At 40.5% G+C, this 21,108-nt stretch overlaps 1 protein-coding gene across 1 annotated transcript in view; it reads left to right on the forward strand.

Moving 5' to 3' along the window:
* Positions 1-20,657, forward strand: part of LOC113119499 (protein Jumonji) — a 106,418-nt gene extending 85,761 nt beyond the window's left edge. Inside the window, exons 5-18 of the mRNA XM_026289029.1 lie at positions 3,659-3,826; positions 6,340-6,539; positions 10,322-11,570; positions 12,694-13,208; positions 15,303-15,395; positions 15,677-15,795; positions 15,886-15,956; positions 16,053-16,167; positions 17,157-17,262; positions 17,339-17,521; positions 17,605-17,735; positions 17,893-18,076; positions 19,379-19,486; positions 19,972-20,657. Coding sequence (XP_026144814.1) covers positions 3,659-3,826; positions 6,340-6,539; positions 10,322-11,570; positions 12,694-13,208; positions 15,303-15,395; positions 15,677-15,795; positions 15,886-15,956; positions 16,053-16,167; positions 17,157-17,262; positions 17,339-17,521; positions 17,605-17,735; positions 17,893-18,076; positions 19,379-19,486; positions 19,972-20,163 — 3,434 coding nt within the window. The 3' untranslated portion in view covers positions 20,164-20,657. The remainder of the gene's footprint in view (positions 1-3,658; positions 3,827-6,339; positions 6,540-10,321; positions 11,571-12,693; positions 13,209-15,302; positions 15,396-15,676; positions 15,796-15,885; positions 15,957-16,052; positions 16,168-17,156; positions 17,263-17,338; positions 17,522-17,604; positions 17,736-17,892; positions 18,077-19,378; positions 19,487-19,971) is intronic.
* The last annotated feature ends 451 nt before the right edge of the window (positions 20,658-21,108 follow it).

Raw genomic sequence — 21,108 nt, forward strand, 5'->3', positions numbered from 1 at the left:
TTCTTGAGCTTCAGTTTGAATCTCTTTGGCTTTATGAAACAGGACAAAAGAAGAGCATCAAGAGTAGAACACTTCAGTTGTCATTACGTCTGTGCTTGAATTAAAAAGGACTATTGTAATGGATGCCTTCATCTTTAATTATGATCTGTGTCAGCCTGTGAATATGAGAGCACACATAATTGGGGATTGGGAAAGGTCTGTTTTTTATTTTCTTTCTCTCTGGGAGATGACAGATTTAGATTTGGCTCTGGAGAATGAAGCTGAGGGGAGAAGGCATGACAGACGATGCATGATTGCTATCAAAAATCTGGTTTGTGCACCCCTGACGCCAGTGAGGGAGCTGTAGTTGGGCTACTCCCTACCCAGAATTCCCTGGGGCACTCAGTAAGTCTCATTGTGGGGAAAGCCTGAAGCAGGGACTCATTCGGGGGAACATGAAACTCTTATAGAAAAAGATTATACCGTCACTAGTTTCCTGTTTTGCAGAGCATATAAAGGTAGGAAAAAAATGGTGGAACCCCAGTGGTTCCCACCCCCATATATGACCCTGGATGACCCTTCAGTCTGTGAGCTATTGGCCTTTTGACCTTTTACTCCCACATTATGGGTGTGTGAGATAATGATAATTGCAGCCATTTTCTTAATAACTTCAGGTGCCTGTTTTGTTTGTTTGGACTTGTTTGTGACCGAACTAGCGAAGCCTGAAAGTTGACCCTGTCGTATTTGTTTGTCTTCTGCCACATTAAGTAACCATCAATGTGGCTTTGTTTCAAAACTATAGTCCTGTAGGCTGATTTATCCACCTTATTTTTTGACGTGGAATGTGAGCCATTTTCTGTCAGTGTGCGATACTTCTGGTTCATTAGCTGCTATAGGCAAATAATGAGAATAACAAAGTGCAGTAAACGGTAAAACGGTTTGCACTACGTACCAGTGTGTTCATAATTAGTATAATACATAAAAAAATGTGGCAAGTCTCACCAGTTTGAAGGAATGTTATATTAGTGTTATCTTTATATAGTTATTAATAATGTATTAGGTCTGATATACTCTGTATTGGAATAGTATTCTGTATTAACTTTTATTTTTATATTTTACTTTTAATTTTTTATATTAGTTTTCTTTTTTCTTTTATATATATATATATATATATATATATATATATTACATTTGCATTAGTTGAATTTGATGTAATATTTATTTTTATTTGTACTTTAGATTTGGTATTTTGGGTAACATATTTATTTCAGTTAGTTTTCCAGGCAAAATTTATTTATTTTTCCCCTTTTTTTCTTTCTTTTTTTTTTTTAAGTTTAAGCTTTTCATCAAATGTTTATTTCATTTCAAATAATAAAAGCAATTTTAATAATTTTATTTTAATGTGGTTACAATTTTACTGTAAAGTCCCATTAGTTAACCTTAGTTGGTGCATTAATTGATATTAATAAACAATGCCCAATGCATTTTTACGGTGATTATTCATCTTTGTTAATGTCAGTTAATAAAAAATACAACTGTCCGCTGTTAATTCATGTTAATTAAGGTGTTCTTGTTCTTGTTAGTTAGGGTGTTCTTGTTACAGTGTAATTATACATTTAAGTACTGATTAATATTAATTAACTAAATGTACTTACTTTCATGTAATTATGCATCATTTATTGTTATTATAATAGTAAGTACATGTAACGTGTAACAAGGACACCTTAAAATAAACTGTACCAAATAATTAAATGGCAATATAAATAATAGTAAATTAACTATTTAACATATACAATTCTTTATCTCAGTAATGTATTATCTGATGTAAATGCTAAAATATTAACAATAATTATAAATGATTTAGATGTATTTTTCATTGTTTGTTCGTGTTGACTAATGTAGTTAATTGTTAACCAATGAAACCATATAATAAAGGGTTACAATTTTAGTGAACAATAACAAGACCGCTTCACCAGTGACGCAGCTTTCTCTTGTCCCTTTTACTGCAATCCATTTAACAGCACCTCGTGATGTTTCTACTTCATTCAGTCATTTCATTTGTTCTCCAAACAGTCAACCTGTCTCCATTGCTATTATAACCGTGGTCACACAGACCATAAGCATTAATGTGGCGTGTCAGATGCTGCATGTATGCGGTGACATCACCAGTGCAGCTTCACGTTAATAGAGAGCTAATGAGAGCACATTCGCAGGGCCGTGGCCGACACACTCATGTTTCATTCATGAGGCTGGAGAACAGCTCTAGATAATAATCATAATTGTTGCCCGGTGTGGTGCGGCCGAGTCGCAGACGTGCAGTAGTGCAGGTTTAAGCGCTGATAGAGCTGGAGGGCCAGCTAATGGACAACAGGCATTTGACATACATCACCTGTGCTGTTCGGAAGAGAAATACTGATGTTGATATATTAATATTGAATATTGATAAGACCAGGTAATGTGATGTGTGACTGAGGAAGACACTCAGGAAGAGGGGAAGGCTGAAAATGTGGTACAATAAAATAACAAAACACACTGGTATCATGGTTAATACATTATTAATAATTCTATAATTAATTATAAAAACAAATAAATATATTTAATGAATTAAAATTGTGTTTAGATCATGGATAGTTAGATTTGGTTTTGGTTTGTTTGGTTGTTTGTTTTTGGGGGGGGATTTAATTTGATTTGGTTTTGGGTTATTTGTTTATCTACCATGTTTATTGCACTTTTTGTTGTTTTTGTTTTTTGTTTAATTTGTTTTGTTGTATGTTTAATTTGGTTTTGGGTTTGTTTGTGTTTTTTTTTTTTTCGTTGTTCGTCAAACATGTTTATGGGATTATTATTAGCAGCAGTAGTAGTATTTGCTCATCCACCATGTGTATTGCACTGAATTTTTCAGCTTATTTTTTTGTTTTGCACCCTCGACCAGATATTGTCATATCCCAACAAACCATAGATCAATGGAAAGCTTATTTATTTCATGTGATGAAATCTCAGTTTTGAAGAAAAATGACCCTTATGACAGGTTTTGTGGTCCAAGGTCACAAATATACTTCAGTTAGACAAGATCAGTTGCATTTGTTTTGCAAGTCGCACAGAACTTTACAGTTTTTTTCTTTGGTTTTAGTTTGTTTTTGTTTTTTTTTGGTTTGCTTTCGTTTGAATATATATATATATATATATTGGTTTGGTTTGGTTTTGTTTCACAAGTCCGTTGGTAAAACGTTTCATATCAATATTTGTTCATCCACCATGTGCATTACACCAAACTTTTCAGCTTTCGAGCTTTGCCTGATCCAGGAGCAGTGCTTTATTATGGTCCTCCTCACTTGGGTCTGTAATCTCACAGTATGGTGCTGGTTATCAGCTGGTGTGCTTTAAAACATAGTTTCTCTTAAAGAGAAACATCAGTTAGACACAGTCACTGGCGGCTCCAAATCTCCACTCAGCACACACAGAAACAGAGGAGTGTAATGTACTCAGGCTTCCCACGGCTGCCACAGTCTCTAATCTCATCCAGAGCAGCAGCTGATTTTGAGAGGATTACGGTTGCAATAGAAACTGAGATTACAGAGTCGAGCCGGTTTATCCCATTTTCTCTGGCCACTTCTCAGTAAATGCACTGGGCCTGTAGCTTCCTTAAACACATTCTGTCTCTCTCTCTGTCCCCTCTCAGGCTCGCCGGCCTTACCCAGTAACATGGCCTACTTCGGCTGCTCTCAGGATGAGGAGGATCTGGAGGATGAAGATGAAATTGAGGAAGAGAAACCACCCAGTGTGGCATCTACGTCATGCCAGTCTACACCCAAGAAGGGCAAACTGTCCAGCAAGATTAACGGCTTCGGTAAGAACAAAGAGCAAAAAAGAAAAAATGAAGCCACATTTAGAGTTTGTGCAGTTGTTTTTATATTATAGTTTATAATTGCATTAGTATTTTTTCTTGTAAAAGCATGCAATATTATCACAAGTTACATTTATAGTCCCATTATTGTTATCTTAATTTTAGAGACCTCTAAGCAAAACGTTTTGATAAAGTAAATACTGCCTTTGTGTTCATGCAAGATTTTTTTAGAAACATCAAAAAAAAAAAAAAAATCCTACCGACCCCAGAATTTTGAAATATAGTCTAAATATCTTCTGCGAGCTGTACATGTGTAGAGAGAGAGAGGACTCCTGTGTGGAGATGGGAATGTTGTGTTGGAGTGGGACGTGACGCTTCCATCTTTCCAATCCAATTATCACTTTAGTAGGAAAGGCGGTAACAAGGTGTTTATGCATTCAGCTCCCAGCTGTGCCGAGTAACGGCAGGCAACACGTCGCTGTACGCTACACACACCCCCCTAACAAAGGAAGGGAACAGCCTTATATGACAGTTTGAGCTCTTGGTTGAGACTCTCAGTAGATGCCGTGTGAGTTTAAAGAGGGCCAGGAAGGTATTGCAGGAAAGTGTGTGTTAATGAAACGTGATAGTTTCAAACAAACATAGTCTGTCAGCAGATAATAGAAAGCCAAGCGCCTGTTTAATAGAGTGTGTTAAAGTGTCTTCAGCAGCAATCAGAACGACAAGCGGGGAACTATTTAAACTTACAAATACACACATTAGTGTAGTTTTTTTCTTTGTTTGTTTTTTTGAAGCATCCAGAAGTATAGTTATGTATACTACATTCTTACACATAGTATGAGAAATCAAGATCAGCATGCATTAAATCATCTTACATGGACAGTAGTATGTCATTGGTGCACCTGGATTGTCTTGTCTACTTGCCTGTTCTTGTTCGCTCAGCTTTGAATAAATAAGCTCAGTTTAATTTCTCAGCCGGCAATAAGTCACCTTAAATTGATCTTGATGGCTCCAGATTGGCCCAGGTTCAGGAATTTGCTTCTTGTTCCTTACTTGAGGTTTATCTATGTAGACTACCAACTACCTCAGCTGGTTGGATTTGTGAAATGCACACAGTCCCAGTCTCAGGAAAGCCCTGGCACACTTCTCTCTCTCTCTCTCTCTCTCTCTCTCTCTCGTGTCTATCCTCAGCCTATCCCGTGCCTGGACGCAGCCCGTTGTCTGAGCTGGCCCATGTCAGATGTGACACTTTAATATGGAGCACAGGCAACGCTCCAGTCTTTCACTCTCCGAGTGTCTCTCAGAGCCAGAGAAACCACAGTGCTCGGCTTTCATTCGCTGAACCTCAGTAACCCAGAGGCGTGTTTACATTTCTAAATTAAACACCTTTTATTGAGTTCAGCTGTCGGTAGCAGTTCCAAAGCGCAAGCCTTACAGCGCGAAAGCCCGTCTGTTTCCCCCTTGCTGACACGCTCTGCTGCCTGTTGATATTTAAACACTGTAAAATGAAAGTGAGCAGTCATAAATACAGAGAGCAGTTTAAATGTGTGTTAATTAGAGCCGTCCAGAGGGCCTGATAACAGAAAGACTACCCTGTCCAAAAATGCGCTATCTGTAGAGAAAGCTAAAAGCAAACTCACAGATGAAAGGGAGTGTTTGTTTTAATTTAGTTTGTTTTTTTCTGCATTTTGTTTTGTTGTTTTTATACTTCTATAATATATAGTCTGTCTGAGCTCTCATTTTTTGGTGTTTTATACTATTTGATGTTACGTGAAACAAAAGGGAAGCATTGCATCGGTGATAAATGTGAACGACAGTAGTATGCTACTTTATCAACACATGAGCTAACTGGTTATTTTGCTTTATCATGCCCATATTTTTGCCATCCATCTGGTTCATCCCTTAAACTAGAAATAGAACGTGCATTGCATCATGGGATACTGCAGTACAAACAGTGTGCAGCATACATACTGTACTATATAGTGCAGCAGTAGTAAGCATATCATAAACACAGCACCTCTCTCATATGTCATTTTGTTATGATGGACCAGTAAACTAAAGCTCATGATGCATCTCATTATGCACATTTAGAGTGGTAGCTAGAACCAACTTGAGCCAAAGGCTATGCCAAGTTTGCATGACTCTAGATACGAGGAAACAGTGTACTGGCTACAGTGAGGTATGTACTGTAAGTATGAAGTAAGGCAGAGCAGTCTTGTCAAAACTGTTTTGACACTGCTTTCAAAAACAGTCATAAACTTGTTTGGTACTGTGGATCGTGCACAATATCATACCGAAGCACGCTATGTTTCCACACTAAAAATCCATTGCAAATAGGATTATAAAAAATATGTTTTGAAACATACTATATATATATAGGATGCAAGATTTTAATGCAAAATGTAATTGACAAGAAAATGCAATGCAGTATTTTGATTTGTCTTTACAATTAATACTTTTTTTTTTTTTTTTTTGATTTAATAACTGTTTTTTGTTTTGTTTTGATCTTTCTTCAGTGCTGAATGGCCTGAAGGTACACAAGGACAAAGAGCTCGCTCCCAGATCCAGAGGCAGAGAGTCGTCTGTGGGGAAAGATTGTAATGAGGAGTGTGACGCGTCTGGTGAGATCTCCCACAAGCACACTGCAGCCACGGCCAAGAGCCACAACACCAACGGCCACAACTACAGACGAGCCGCAGAGGAACTCCGCAAGCAGGTACAAGTCTTCATCTCTGTGTCCGTATGAGCAGGGATGGGATCATTTAGGAGTCAGTTTGCACACTGAGAATTATACTGGATCTGATAGTTAGGAGGGGACATCCATCCCGATGCGGCTTCCAGACAATCAGACCACCACCATCTCCGGTACTAACGAGCCTGTCGTCTTTGAGTGCCACAAAACTGATTCATTAAGTGAACAATGAACCTCAGAGCAGGGAGAGACGGATCACCTCAACTCATCAGCCTCTCAGTTTCTCTCTTCTGTCTTTTTTATGCCATTGACACATATCTTGAGATTCTCAGCCTTCAGGATGTAGATTGTAGAGGGTGTGTGTGTGTGTGTGTGTGTGTGTAGTTCTCTCAGAAATGAATATCTAATTATTCACCCCCATTCCAAGCCTCTATAAGTTTCTTCTTTGTGTGAAATAAAAAAAGAAGATTTTTTGAGTGTTCTTGTAGAAATTATAAAAATCTTCTTGTACAAGACTTTTTTTTAATACAAAATGAGAAGTGTGTCCTTAGCTTGAGAACTGCTGATGAATCAGCATGAAGCAGTGGCACCTGTAAGTGGCGGTTCGACAGTTTAACCACAATGACTGACCTAACATTAAACCCTCGAGTCAGATAAAGCCTGTTATTATGCTGACACATGTAAACACATTACCACTCATCTGCTATACTTAAAACAATAAACAGCACAGATAGATGCAGCATAATCCACAAAACACTGAGAATCTATTAGACAGCTGTTGACCCTTTGTTGACTCTCTCTCTCTCTCTCTCTCTGTCTCTCCCTCCCTCCCTCTCTCTCTCTCCCTCTCTCCCTCTCTCCCTCTCTCTCTCTCTCTCTCTCTCTCTCTCTCTATAAAAGCTAATTTTCTGAAGGGTGTTCATGTGTTCAAGAGCTCTGGCATGAGCACGACCCATGGCACACGAGCTGAAAAAGGGTTTATACTTCATTGTTTAATTGGACTTTCATTTAATTAATTTTTTATGAGCGTCTGCGTAGAATAACTTGATCTGGGAAGAAGAGCGATCTCATGCTGCTCACAGCAGGTGCAGGATCAGTTTCAGCAGCATTATTATTGGACTCGATGTTAATTGTTCTCCCGAGTTAAGGTCTATTTATTTGTTTCATTGTATCCATGGCAGTTATTAATGAGTCTTTTTGATATTTTGGCTTTGTCTTAAAGTGTTTTTGTTCTTTTAATGGGTGGGTACTTGGCTGTGTTTGTTTCCAAAGAGAAGTAGATTGAACCCCCATTCTCCCAACCAAAAATTCATATAAAATATATATATACAGTAAGCATAAAAAGGAAGCAAACTTACATATTTAAATGTTTTTTTAATTCCTTTGTTTTTTCTTTATAGCTATTATTATTTACACTGTTAATATGAGTTAAATTGACATTCAAATTGAGAGAGACAGTTATAGAGCATTTTTTTAACACATAGGTAGAAGTGTGTGTGTGTGTGTGTGTGTGTGTGTGTGTGTGTGTGTGCGTGCCTGTGTGCCTGTGTGTGTGTGTGTGTGTGGTGTGGGCTGCAGCTCTGCAGATGTTCTCCGTTAAATCTTTTGCTATGCTGCAGCTGGCCTATAGCAACACATGATGTCATCTGTCCTCCCTCATGCTCACGTGTGACCAAGATCCACTTCAGAGAGCTGGCCTGGCCTCTGTCTGTGTGTGTTCTCTTGTTTTTGTTCCTGGCTGTTAAGCCAATTTAATCGCACGGCTTTGGCCAACCGGCCTTTAACTATTCCATCCTTCCTTCCATTCTCTTTCCTTGCTTCCTTCCTCGTTTCCTCCAGCCTGCTCTGGTTTCAAGAGGTTGCCCACTGGGGACGGTCCAGTGACCTGTGTTCTCTCGCCTACGCGGTTTCTCTCTATCGCTTCCACCTTTTCAGGCAGTCTAAATAATAGCTGGCATCGTGCGGCAGGGCTCGTCTGCACCCTCAGGCAGTGTTCTGGGATCAGTGAGCCCTCTAGTGGTCACGGCGCTCATTACACCGAGCCAGACATGGGATTTCTGCAGCGCAGTCGCCGCGCGAGCTCTACTCAGCATCCGGCACGTAATGCTGAGTGGTATTATCATTACAATTGCATTCCGTGCTCTCAGAGCCCGGCAGATGGGATGGGGCGTGCCGTAGACCACTGACGTGTTATTTCAAAATGGGGCGGGTGTGATGACGGGGGGCTACATAGACATGGCTGACATCATGCTACATTTACTTACTCTACCTGCAGAGAGCATTCATCATGCATGCCTCTGGGGCTGGAGTCTGTCGCTTTCTTTTATATTCTCCCCCTCTCCCTCCCTTTTTTTTTTAAGCACCGACAAGGGGAAGCGATTGATGAAGGAGGTCACATTTCAGTCCCCCTTATCTTTTAATAGCCTCTCTTTGTTGTTTGGCTGCACCTGATAGGAATACAATACAGCCGATGTCTTACTTCAAAAACCCTCAGCAATCTCCTCGTTTGTCTGTCAGCGAACCTCTGGCCCAAAGATCACCACAGTCTGGACACTGTTATATAAATGCGTTCAGAGACTTTAAAGAGAGAAATAAAGTGGGAAGGATGTGAGAGGGTGTGGCACAACATGTGCAAAAGGCCTATTCACAGAGCATGAATTCATCAGAACATTCAGCATTCATTTCTATCAGGTAGGAAATTCCACATTTTGACAAAAGCTGCATTTTTAAATGTGTGATTTAAATGTGAGTAAAAATGTAATTAGATAGCAGTAACTTTACTAGGAACTAAAACATCATTCCTGCAGTACATGTTTCCATGTTATGGAAGAGATACAAATTTAATTTGTATCAGACCATCAACTTTTATCATCAGTTTTTCTTAGCTCTTAACTTTTTCTTTAGCTGAAATGAGTTGCACCATATAGGGCTGAATAGGGCTACTGTCATTGTTGGAGGCCATTTATACCATTATATACTATTCACCAAAAAGAAAATTTTGCGTACCTTGAGTACACCATTCATGTGCTATTGCATTGTTTTGATTAAAAGCTTATCAAGGACTTTAGGCCAAAAGTGAGTCCAATAAGAGTCCTCTGATGTCAGGAAGCACATCGTGTTTATTTCACCTGGAGTTTTGGCCCACTAAAACCCTCTTCTTTTCTTGGCGCTGTGAGAACACACACATAGGAAATCAAATCCTTTCTGCCTTGCCAGAAAAACAGAGCCAAAGAAAACAATGTGAAGAGAGAAGTCGAGGCTGACTATGTTTGTAGCCTGGCATAGTCTAATTCCCATGGCGGCTGTAAAACAATGAGAGGCCGGGCGTAACCCAAGCTGCATCTGCTCTGTTGTGAAGAATATTGGGGGCCTCAGATCAGCTGAAAGCACAGCTCCTTTTATTTGGTGCATTAAAGACAAATTTGAAGAACTTTCATATACTGTGCCAACTATGAATTGGTACTTGAATGGGGTTTTATGATTAAACTTTACTTCTAAGGATAGTTTCGCAGCTGTTGGCACTGAATAAATTATTTTTTTTTTCTCTCTATCTGGTACACTTCCACTCTCTCTTTCTTCCCTGCAGTTTTTTCTGGTTTGGGGTTTTTGGAGCTCTGTTGTGGTCTGTGTTATTGTGTGAGCCGAAACATGCACTGTGACTGACTCTGTATGCAAATACACACAAGAAAGATTTGGTTTTTTTTGGAGTCGAGATTGAAGGGACTATTTGAGAATTCTCCCAGTTCCTTAGTAAGTTGCATTTGATCCACTTTATGTAACATGATGATATCTTCTGTTCACTTTAGGTCACGAAAGTAAATGGACTCACACGAGCATCATCAGTCGGCAGGCATACGTCCAGTGCCAAAAAGTCAAAAGACTTCCATCTGCCATCCAAAACTGTGAAGTACACAGCCACCGAGACCAAGGGCCACATCACCTACACCAAAGCAAAACGAGAACTGGTTAAGAAAGCCAAACTCAACCATGGCAAGCATGCTGCTTCTGCTGGCCTCCATGCTTACAGCAACAACCACCACCATCATTCTCATCATCCAGCCAGCAGCGGCCGTGGCCGGCCACAGCTCTCTCACTCAGGAAAATCCCAAAGTATCAATGCAAAAACCCGCAAACAGGTGCTATTATCGAACGGGGTGCATAAGATGACTAACGGGGGCCGGCCTAATGGCAGGCTTAATGGACGCCACAGTGCCAGGGAAGAGAAGGAAGATGTCCGGCAAGTCCGGCAGGGACTGCGTAACTCTAAACGCAGAAGTGATGCCATTACGATCATCGGAGCTGGAACTGAGAGTGACGAGGTTAAAACTAAGCCACCTGTCACTGAGGTTAAGAAAGCTAAACTGCAGACTAGCCCACTGGAAACTCGCAGCAAGAAGGCCCTGGGTCAGTTCAAGCCCCCCAACACCATCACTATTGCACACAGTATCACTGAAATGGCCGCCTCCCCTGCTCAGAAAATGGGTCCTGCCCCTCCTCCGTCGCCCCCTGCTGCTCCCGCCTCCCCAGCCATGCCCCAGAACCCCGCTACCCCTGAGCCAGCACGTCTGCGGCCCAAACGTGCCTCTGCTGGCAAAATGATGTTCATCAGACAAGCACAGCAGAGGGCCCAAACTAACCCCGCCCTCAACCGGACCACATCCACTACCTCAGCCAGCAAATCCTTTAAACCAGCAGAACCCACACACACGCCTCCACCACGGCTGGAGAGAGACAGGGAACGGGAGAGGAGAAGGGCCGGGTGTGCAGCCTTGGGGGAGGTGCCCGTTTTCAAGCCCACCACCAGGGAGTTTCAGGACCCTTTGGTGTACCTCGACTCAGTTCGGGAACGGGCCGAGTCCTCTGGACTGTGCAGAGTGTTGCCTCCTCCTGACTGGAGGCCAGAATGCAAACTCAACGACGATATGCGTTTTGTGACACAGGTTCAGCGCATCCACAAGCTGGGTCGGCGCTGGGGCCCCAATGTTCAGAAACTGGCCTGCATTAAGAAGCACCTCAAATCTCAGGGCATCTCAATGGACGAGCCACCGCTTATAGGTGAGACCACTTAAAACTTTATGATTACAAAAGCTTTTGTTGGTATATGGCAGAGTGCCTTGAGGTCCACTACCTGTAATTTTCTAATAACTCTTAAGACTTTGATTGGCTTGCTCAAGTATTTTTCATTAGGATTGGTGCTAAACTCTGCAGGGCTTTGACCCTTCAGGGTTGGATTTGAGAAGCCCTGTTATGGGGCTAGTGCAGTGATAAGAAACTTTGTTTCTGGAGTGGTCAATACGCTAGAGATTTTAGCTCCAACTCAATCAAACCTACCTGAAAAATCGAATCAAGATAATTCTAAGAATACATTTTAGGCTGGTGTGGGCTTCATATGGTTGACACTAAAACAATGGCCCTGCAGGAGCACCGTTGCCCATTTCTGGTCTTGTGTAACCCACTTATCAAGCAATAACTGTAGTTGTGTTGCCCTGTGCATGTGTAAGTAAACTGTAATTACATATCATCCTGTCAACATTATTCTTAACCATTTTCATGTAAACTGACCAGTGAGCAGCCTCATGGTCCATTCTCAACATATGTTGTCAAGTCTCTTGTCTGCCAGGAGTTGGGAAACCATATGTTAAAACAATCGCCCATTGCCCCAGAGCTTGTCCAGCAGAGTTACATGTTTACAAGGTTTTAAAGCAGTCCTGCACCATTGCTTCACTTCAGAATCCTGTGTGCTCTTTGAGGGCCCGGTCAGACTATACGGTTGAAATAAATGTTTATTGAGCCTGTTAGAATGCTGCCGAAATGCTTCAATAATTCCTTCGAGACTTTTAAACTCCTGCTCAATGACCTTTGTTGGCGCTCTCTCTCTCTCTCTCTCGGTTCCTTAAAGTATCTTAATTTCTCCAGTCTTTATGTTTCGTTATTTTTCAAAAGGCAAATAAAGATGCCACGCCTTTTCTCCGCTAACATATTTAGAGAATGAATGAGCTGTGAAATGTAATGAATTTGAATACTGGAGCTGTCAGTACTCATTTAGCAGCAGATGGTGCAGTGTGTCATAGTTGCAGTGCTTTAGTTGACTTGTTCAAAAACTGTTAATTTACTTTCCTAATGTGCGGTGCATTTAACATTCACAATCATCTCTTCCCTCTCATTGTTGCCCCTTCAGGTGGCTGTGAAGTAGATCTGGCTCGTTTTTCCGAGCTGGTCTGCGACATGGGTGGAATGCAGCAGGTGATGGACCTGAAAAAATGGAGCCGGTTGGCCGACCTGCTTCGCATTCCCAAATCAGCACAGGACCGTCTGGCCAAGCTCCAGGAGGCCTACCTCCAGTACCTGCTCTCTTATGACCTGCTGTCTCCAGAGGAGCACCGGCGACTGGAGCAGGAGGTGCTGGCAGAAAAGGAAGCTCTGGAACGCAAGCGGGGACCCCTGGAGGGCCACTTGGATAACGGCCAGCGGTCTCTGGTTCTTCCCCGTTACGAACCCAAGAATGGGCTCACCGGCCTCAACCACCGCAATGGCTTCCGCAATCACAACAAAGAGCAAGACACCCAGCGGCAGGCCGGCCGCCGCAGACTGTTTGCTCGGGAAAAGAAAGGGGAAAAAGTGGACAGTGATGAGGCACATGAGGAGGCAGAAGATGAAGGTGTTCTCAGTGACCAGCACAAATGTATATACAAGGTAAAGCACCTCCTGCTTTGAGAACGGCAATCCTAAATCTATTCAGCATGCTAACGCTATTGTGTTTACTTTCTGAATTGGCAGTATTATGTGTCAAACTTGTTTCATTCACTGTATTCACCCAGTCAGACTGGCAGATGTGCCATTTCTTAGGTAATGAAGTGTTTAGAGCGAGCATAGAGGGCTCGCCGCTGAGCTGCCAGAGGAGTTGCCAGAATATCAAGCGTGATGACTGTGTTCATCTGTACGGTGCTGGGGAAGAAAGGAAGAAAGCTTAATATGTGATGCATTTTGGGTTTTAATGCTGCTGCGGTTGGCTCTACAGCGGTTGATGGATGCGTCTCTATGCCGTGCTCTGCATCACAGATTTGAGCTTCGTTTCAGAGCTACGACTTGCTAAGCTGCCAGTATGAGTCTTATTTTGTTCCTCAGACAGATTTAAAGGTACAAAATGCCATAGATCTGTTACGAACTCTATAACTCAAACACAGTAAGACATCATAAGCGTGCTCCCGACCTGAAGCTAAATTATGGTGCTTTGATATCGCGTTTTGGCCAAAGTTGTGATTTTTCTCGTGCACAGAGACTTTTCATGCTATGTTTATTAGCGTTATTAGCTTGTCATGCTAGCATGAGGCTGATTTAGAAATTAAAATACTTTTGTGTGTGTGTGTGTGTGTGTGGTTCAAGTGAAGAGCACTTTTCACACATCCTGTCTGCTGCCCATAAACAGTGTTTGAATTCAGACATGGGAAGGTTTCGTTTTGGTTAGCATGCTGTAGTAGAAAGTAGATTACCAATGTAAAAAGAGATATAGGGCAGAGTTTGTGTGGTTCTTGTGTTTGTTAAAGGAAAGAGAGAACTGTGACTGTGGGTGAGTGGGTATCGGTGATGGTGGCTGTTGCGTGAGAGGGCTTGTTCCCAGGCCCTCAGCTCCTTGTGTACGTGAGTCTGAGGTCTTAGCTTTAGTCTATGTAAGGTGACTCCGTCTGCCCCACGAGCCCTATAAAACTACCCCGCTGACTCTTATAGCACCCCGTCTGTCTGTGTGTGTGTTGTTGTCAGAGGTAACACTCTCCGCTGGGCGGGACGGTGAGAGTGGGCCTCTTCACAGAATGGTTTCTGAATATAGGTCACAGCTCAGCTCTCACACACACTGCACTTTGCTCATCTCCGGTGCGGTACCTGGCAATTGTCTCTGTCTATAGTTATCAGTGCTGTCCTGCGGTTAAGAGTGTGAGTGCTTTTCCACGGTTGTGCTGTGGTGCTTCAGAAGAGACTGTGTGTGGAACAATGAAAGGGAAAAACCAAAACACTTAACTTGATAGTTGTCCATGGAACGGAAAGGAAGTAACTAGTCTTTAAAAAAAAAGAAAAGCATGTCTATGACCTCAAGTTTTAACCTTAAAGCTGCAGTAGGTAACTTTTGTAAAAAAATATTTTTTACATATTTGTTAAACCTGTCATTATGTCCTGACAGTAGAATATGAGACAGATAATCTGTAAAAAAAAATCAAGCTCCTCTGGCTCCTCCCAGTGGTCCTATTGCCATTTGCAGAAAGTCATCCGCTCCCGGTAAAAATAACCAATCAGAGCTGCGGTAACTATGTTTGTGTTCAAAATGTAGAAAAATTTATATAATAAGCAAGTACACCATGAATCCATTTTCCAAACAGTGCTTTTGGCTTGTCCTAAATCACTAGGGTGCACCTATAATAAGTGTTTATATTCGGACTATTTTAGATTGCTTCGGGGGTACCGCGGCGGAGTAACCCAGTACCTTTGTGATTCTTCATAGACATAAACAGAGAGAAGTAGTTCCGGCTACGATGTTCTTCCGCAAGGCGCAAGCAGTTCTGTTTATTAACCGCTAGAGCGTCAAAAGTTCCCTACCGCAGCTTTAATATAAGCAGAAGAAGCCCCATTTAACAGAACTTCATTGTAATTTGACCGATGTTATAAAATTCTTGTTTTTGAAAGCTGCCTGGAGCCAATTCCTAGATGGCCGCCAAACAAACAAACAAACAGATTATTCCACAGATTATTTTGCTATTTTTCTTACTGTTTATTGTTTTGTTGTTGTTTTTTTTCCAGGGGAGATCGGTATCTTTGACCACCTTTTACAGAATAGCAAGAAATACAATGATGATGTGCTTCAATAAAGAGCCTGGGGCTGCTGAAGTCGAGGTACACACAAACCACTTCCTGTATTTTAGACAGATGTAATTATGTACAGTGCAGTATACTACTATATTACTGGTGTGAAATGTCAACCCTGGTCACTGCTGCTAAAAAAAAAAAAAAAAAAGTATAATCACATCTGCTCCATGACAAATTCTCTTTAAATAGCATGTACTTTCCATGTTGCATATTTTATAAGCGTATCCCATGACAGTTGTATCCTTGCATCCTGTCATATTTCCTGCCATTTCTCTTCATCTCCATCTGTCCTGCTCTTCTTTATATAGCAAGATTATTGGCGGATAGTGGAGCAGAGGGACTGCCACGTAGCAGTGCATTATGGGAAAGTGGACACAAACACACATGGAAGCGGCTTCCCTGTGGGCAAGTCCGAACCCTTTTCCAAGTAAGAGCTGCTTTCATTTGAGTTGAATTAAAGGCATTGTGGGAAGATGTACAACCGCTTATAAAAATGTATTTCTCTCTGTCGCTGCAGGCATGGATGGAACCTCACTGTCCTTCCCAATAACTCTGGATCCATTCTGCGCCATCTTGGTGCTGTGCCTGGTGAGTCTACTATTGTTGTCAGTAGCAGGAAGGACATCATGTAAAGCTCCTTTGTTGAATAAGTCATCACCGGCTTTCTCTCGTTCTCTCTCACAGGGGTGACTGTTCCCTGGCTGAACATCGGCATGGTCTTTTCTACCTCATGCTGGTCACAAGACCAAAACCGCCTTCCATACATTGACTACTTACACACTGGTGCTGATTGCATTTGGTAAGTTATTCTGAGGTACTGTCTAGAAATGAATAAAAATAATTGAATTGAACATTTGCCCCATAAACCAGCGGTGGGGTGTTAAATGATGTATGTAACAACATTAAATTAATTCAAAGTATTTATTTATAATTTGTTTGGCCGAGACTAAAAAATACTAATAAAAAAAAACCTTCAAATAATAATTAAATGTTTATTAGACACGTTTAATTAAACTATTGATCATTTGCATTATAAAGTTTTATGTGTATATATATAATTGTGTATATATTATTTCATAAAAATATAAATATTGCTGATACAGTGTGTTATTGAAGTTGCTGTTTTACATAATAAAATATTTGTTGTAATTATCAGGTCCAAACATTTAACAAACAACGATTGTTTTCTTTAACAAAGCACTACAATATTTGTCTTCTTCAGTGAATCTTTATTATTTAGTTTTAGATACATTGTCTAATTTTAATATTATAAAAAATATATAGTTTTTATTTTTCTATTTTATGTTTTCATTTGAACAAAGTTTGTCATTTTCTGGTGATTTTGACATTTTTATCAGTTTTAGTAAATTTAGTAATTCAACTTGAACATTTCAATTAGTTGCCAAAGCAAATTTATTTATGTATTTATTTATTATTTATTTAATTGTATTTTTTAATTTTTTTTACCAAAAATTATTTTTATTGTGTTTGCTAATTTTCATTTCGTTCTAAAATTGTATATCTTGGTAACTCAGCTGTGTTGTGCAGATCAGCTCCTCTAGAGGGCGCATTACTCTGTAAAACACGCAGACACTTACAGTGTGTATTCCACTCACGCCAGAATCAGCTGTTTGTTTGTTTGTTTGTGTTTTTGTGTGCATGACTCATCATAATAAAGCCAAGGCCTGTTTCCATGGCAACAAAGCTGGTTTAGCTGGCAGACAGCGCTGTAGTCTTTTGTCAACCAAACACTGACACTGACAGGAAACTGTGCCCGTCCCATTACAGGTATTCTATTCCTGCTGAGGAAAAGGCAAAGCTTGATAAAGTGGTGCACACACTGCTACAAGCCAACGGCACGCCGGGACTGGAAATGCTGGAGAAGAACGTTATGGTGAGATATTGTAAACAAAACTCGCATCTCCTCTCTGTGCACTCGTTTCACATTGCATGTCTCCGCATTTCTCCAGATTTCTCCAGAGGTGCTTTGTCGTGAGGGGATCAAGGTCCACCGTACGGTCCAGCAGAGCGGGCAGTTTGTGGTGATCTTCCCCGGTGCGTTCGTGTCCAGGGTGTGCTGCGGCTACAGTGTGTCTGAAACCGTGCACTTCGCCACACCACAGTGGATGAACCTGGGCTACGAGGCTGCTAAAGTGAGGCTCTCCCATTTCCACATCCGCCCGTTTGAACTAAAGACGTTTAGAAGACGCTCTACATCTTTGCTCTTCTCTTCCAGGACCTGAAATACAGGCACATAGCAAAACCCTTCTCTATGGAGAAGCTGCTCTACCAGATCGCCACAGCCGAGGCCAAACGAGAAAACAGACTTGTGCTCAGTACAATCTCTAATCTTCTCAAAGATCTCAGGTGAGCGCTGGAAAGCCACGCTGAGGTTTGGCCTAACTGATCAAGTGTTTTTAATTCTATTTTTTTATAGAACTGTTCTGGGGTTGAGGTCGGTCTGGAAATCTAAAAACCGGACCTCTTGGTCCTCTAACTGGAATTGAATATCCCTGTCCTACAGGAACATAGAGATGAAGCAAAGGCAGGATCTGTATGAAGCCGGGCTGCTCTCCTCCGCACGCTACTGCACGCACGACAACAACCAGTCACCCGCAGACACCAGGAAGAAACCCCGCAAGTGGCTGGCGCTGGAGTCGTCCGAGAGACGCTGCCAAACGTGCCAGCACCTCTGCTACTTATCTATGGTGAGATTCAGCTCAGGTTACACTCTACTGTAGATCTCAATATAGTATACATAATAAAAACTCCCAAATTAGCCCATGTTAGGCATCGAAACCATGCTGTTATTATGGGAAGCACTTATTCATTTCATTATTTAGGATAGATAGTATGATTATTGGGGCACAGTGTAAAAACTAGACTACACTTTAGTGGGCAGTACAGTATATACTGTACTAATATTAATATTAAAGTACTGTGTATAGTCTGTAATAGCTGTTCTCTACCAATATAAAGGTGAAACTATTTATTATTATTATTATTTTATTTTATTTTGTAATTTTTATTTAAGAATCACATTATCCAGGGAATGAGGGGATTTTAAAGACCAAGAAAAGTCAAGGAAATAAAATGAAAGCATAATCTCAAATGAGTACAAAAGTTTTTGTTTTAACCCTAAAGAGGAGAATTAAGACTTTTGGAATTAAGGAGGTTTATTATGTTAATATTTAATATCTTTAATCATATTTCAAATAATTAAAATTAATTAATTAAACAAATGATAATTTTTTTTATAATATTTAAATATTTATTTAATATTGCAAATTTATATGAATATTTCAATGTTTCTACTCCTGCTTTCTATAAATAGAACAGTTTGGTAACACTTTGGATTAGGGAACACATTGATGATTAACCAAGAGTTTTCCCTCAATAAACTCCTAATTACTGCTCATAATAAGCAACATTAAGCATGTAAGGTAGTTGTTTGTAGTAGTTTATGTAAAGGGTCTAATATAGTCATGCAGCATTAATATGTGCTTTGTAGGCACTGAAAAAGACGGCCCTTATGCTAGGAATATGCATGCTAATAAGAAACTAGTTAATAGTGAATAGTGTTCCCTAAACTAAAATGTGTAGCTTTGTGATTTATAATAGAAGTATTAGAAATGTCTTGAATGCCCCTTTGAGTGTTATCTCAGTCGACAAGGTTAAAAATCACTGATGTATACACTACTGCACTATACTACAAATCACAATAAAGTCTACAGTATTTACTGGATTGACTAGTTTAATCTATATTGCAGTGCTCTGTAATGCGCTTTGTTCTGTACTGTACAACACTGGTTTTCATTGTAGTTTTGTCGGTGTGTGTTGTATAATCTTTTGTTGCCATCTCAATATAACTGAACAGTTCTACAGTTGACTCACAGATGTGATTTTACCTCCAGTGCTGATAATCCACATTCAGTCATCACTGTAAAAAGGAAAGGGTTGAAACTGAGTTCTGATCTTGATTGAGCTGATGGCTGTTGTTAATGCTGCAGGTGGTGCAGGAGAATGAAAATGTGGTCTTCTGTCTGGAGTGTGCGCTGCACTACGTGGAGAAACACAAAAGCTGCCGCGGCCTCAAGATGATGTACCGCTATGATGAGGTAAGACATGTGACCGGGAACATGCCTGCAGGGGGAGCTGTTGAGACGCTATCAGCTTCAGCAACCCTCCTAAATGGACTGTTTCTGTTCCTTCAGAAAGTATTGTGTTTTGGCAGAGGGATAAACATTTCCACATACAAATGAGTTTCTGTGGATTCAGTGTTGTACTGCAGTTTTTGACAAATTTGTGTTCGCTCAATTCTCAAGTGAGAGTTTTTTTGTTTTTCTTTTCTTCCTCAAAACCATAAGTTCACATCTGAACAGTTTGTGTCTCACCAGATATTAATTTGTTATTAATTTAAGCAAATTGCATGTTTTTTTGGGACATGTGCAAAAAAAAAACAAAGATGAAGTTGATTCTCTGTAACATATTTAAAATGACTCATTTAAATATATTTTAAAATGTAATTTATTCCTGTGATTGTAAAGCTGAATTCTTTTTGACGACGGTCTCTCCCTGTCTTTGTCTCGGTCTGGTCCCTCAGGAGCAGATCAACAGTTTGGTGAATCAGGTGTGTGGTAAAGCCCTGGTGAGAGGCGCAGCAGACGGCTGTAATGGCTCCAGTCCCACCAAACCTCCCACCAAGCGCGGCCCCCGCAAGAGATCTGCTGTGGAGCTGTCCCTGACCCACCTGCCGACCCACCTGTCCAAAAGTGCCGCCGCCGCCGTCTCATGAGGAGCGACGCCTACGTCACCCAATCGATTTCTTCTCCCTCTTTTTATATCGTTTGTGTCTTATCACCCACATAGCAGGGCAGAGTTTCCTGTGTTGAAAGCAGGCTGCCTTTTTTGCACTAGCGCTCTAGTTTGTATTCACCAGATGTTTGATAGCATTAAGAGACATGGTCCCAGGTGTGCATTTCACTGACAGGTGGGAGTATGATGTCATCCTTTCTGCCTGGACCCTCTTCCTCCTCGTCTTCGGCCCCATTGACTGCACACACACACACACACACGCTCCTCCTGAACTGTGAACCTTGGGACAAATGGGTGCTTCTCTCCTCATTTTTCCAAACCCCTTTCCTTTGAATGTTGGTGCTTGATGGAGCTGCCCGAGAATGTTTTTTCATTATTTTTTCATTGTTTCATTGTTTTTGGTGTATACTTTGTTTTAGTTTTTTTGTTTTGGTGTTTTATTTGGTGTTTGTTTTTTTATTCATCTTGGTGTTTGCGTTGCTTTTTGTTTTGTTTTTGCTTTTAGTTTGTTGTGTTTTTTGTTTCTTTTTTTCCCTTTTAGTTTTGTTTTGATGTTTGTTTTTGTTTTTGTTTTTTTTATACTTTTAGTTTTGTTTAGATTTTTTTTTTTTTTAATCTTTTTAGTTTTGTTTTGATGTTTTTTTTTATCCTTTTATTTTTCTTTGGATGTTTTTTTTTTTTTTTTTATCCTTTTAGTTTTGTTTTGATCTTTTTTTTTTTTTTTTATCCTTTTAGTTTTGCTTGGATGTTTAATTTTTGTTTTGTTTCGTTTGGTGACATCACATTTGTTTTGAATTGAATTCATTTAGTCGACATGCAGCCAGCTCCTCTGCGGAAGACGCAGCTCTAAAGACAGTAAACACTTGAAATTTAGCTTGTTTTAATATCTGTTTTTGTTTTTTTTTAAAGAGGAAATACTGTGTGT

The sequence above is a fragment of the Carassius auratus genome, chromosome 19 (assembly GCF_003368295.1).
Source record: "Carassius auratus strain Wakin chromosome 19, ASM336829v1, whole genome shotgun sequence".
NCBI classification, from domain to species: domain Eukaryota; kingdom Metazoa; phylum Chordata; class Actinopteri; order Cypriniformes; family Cyprinidae; genus Carassius; species Carassius auratus.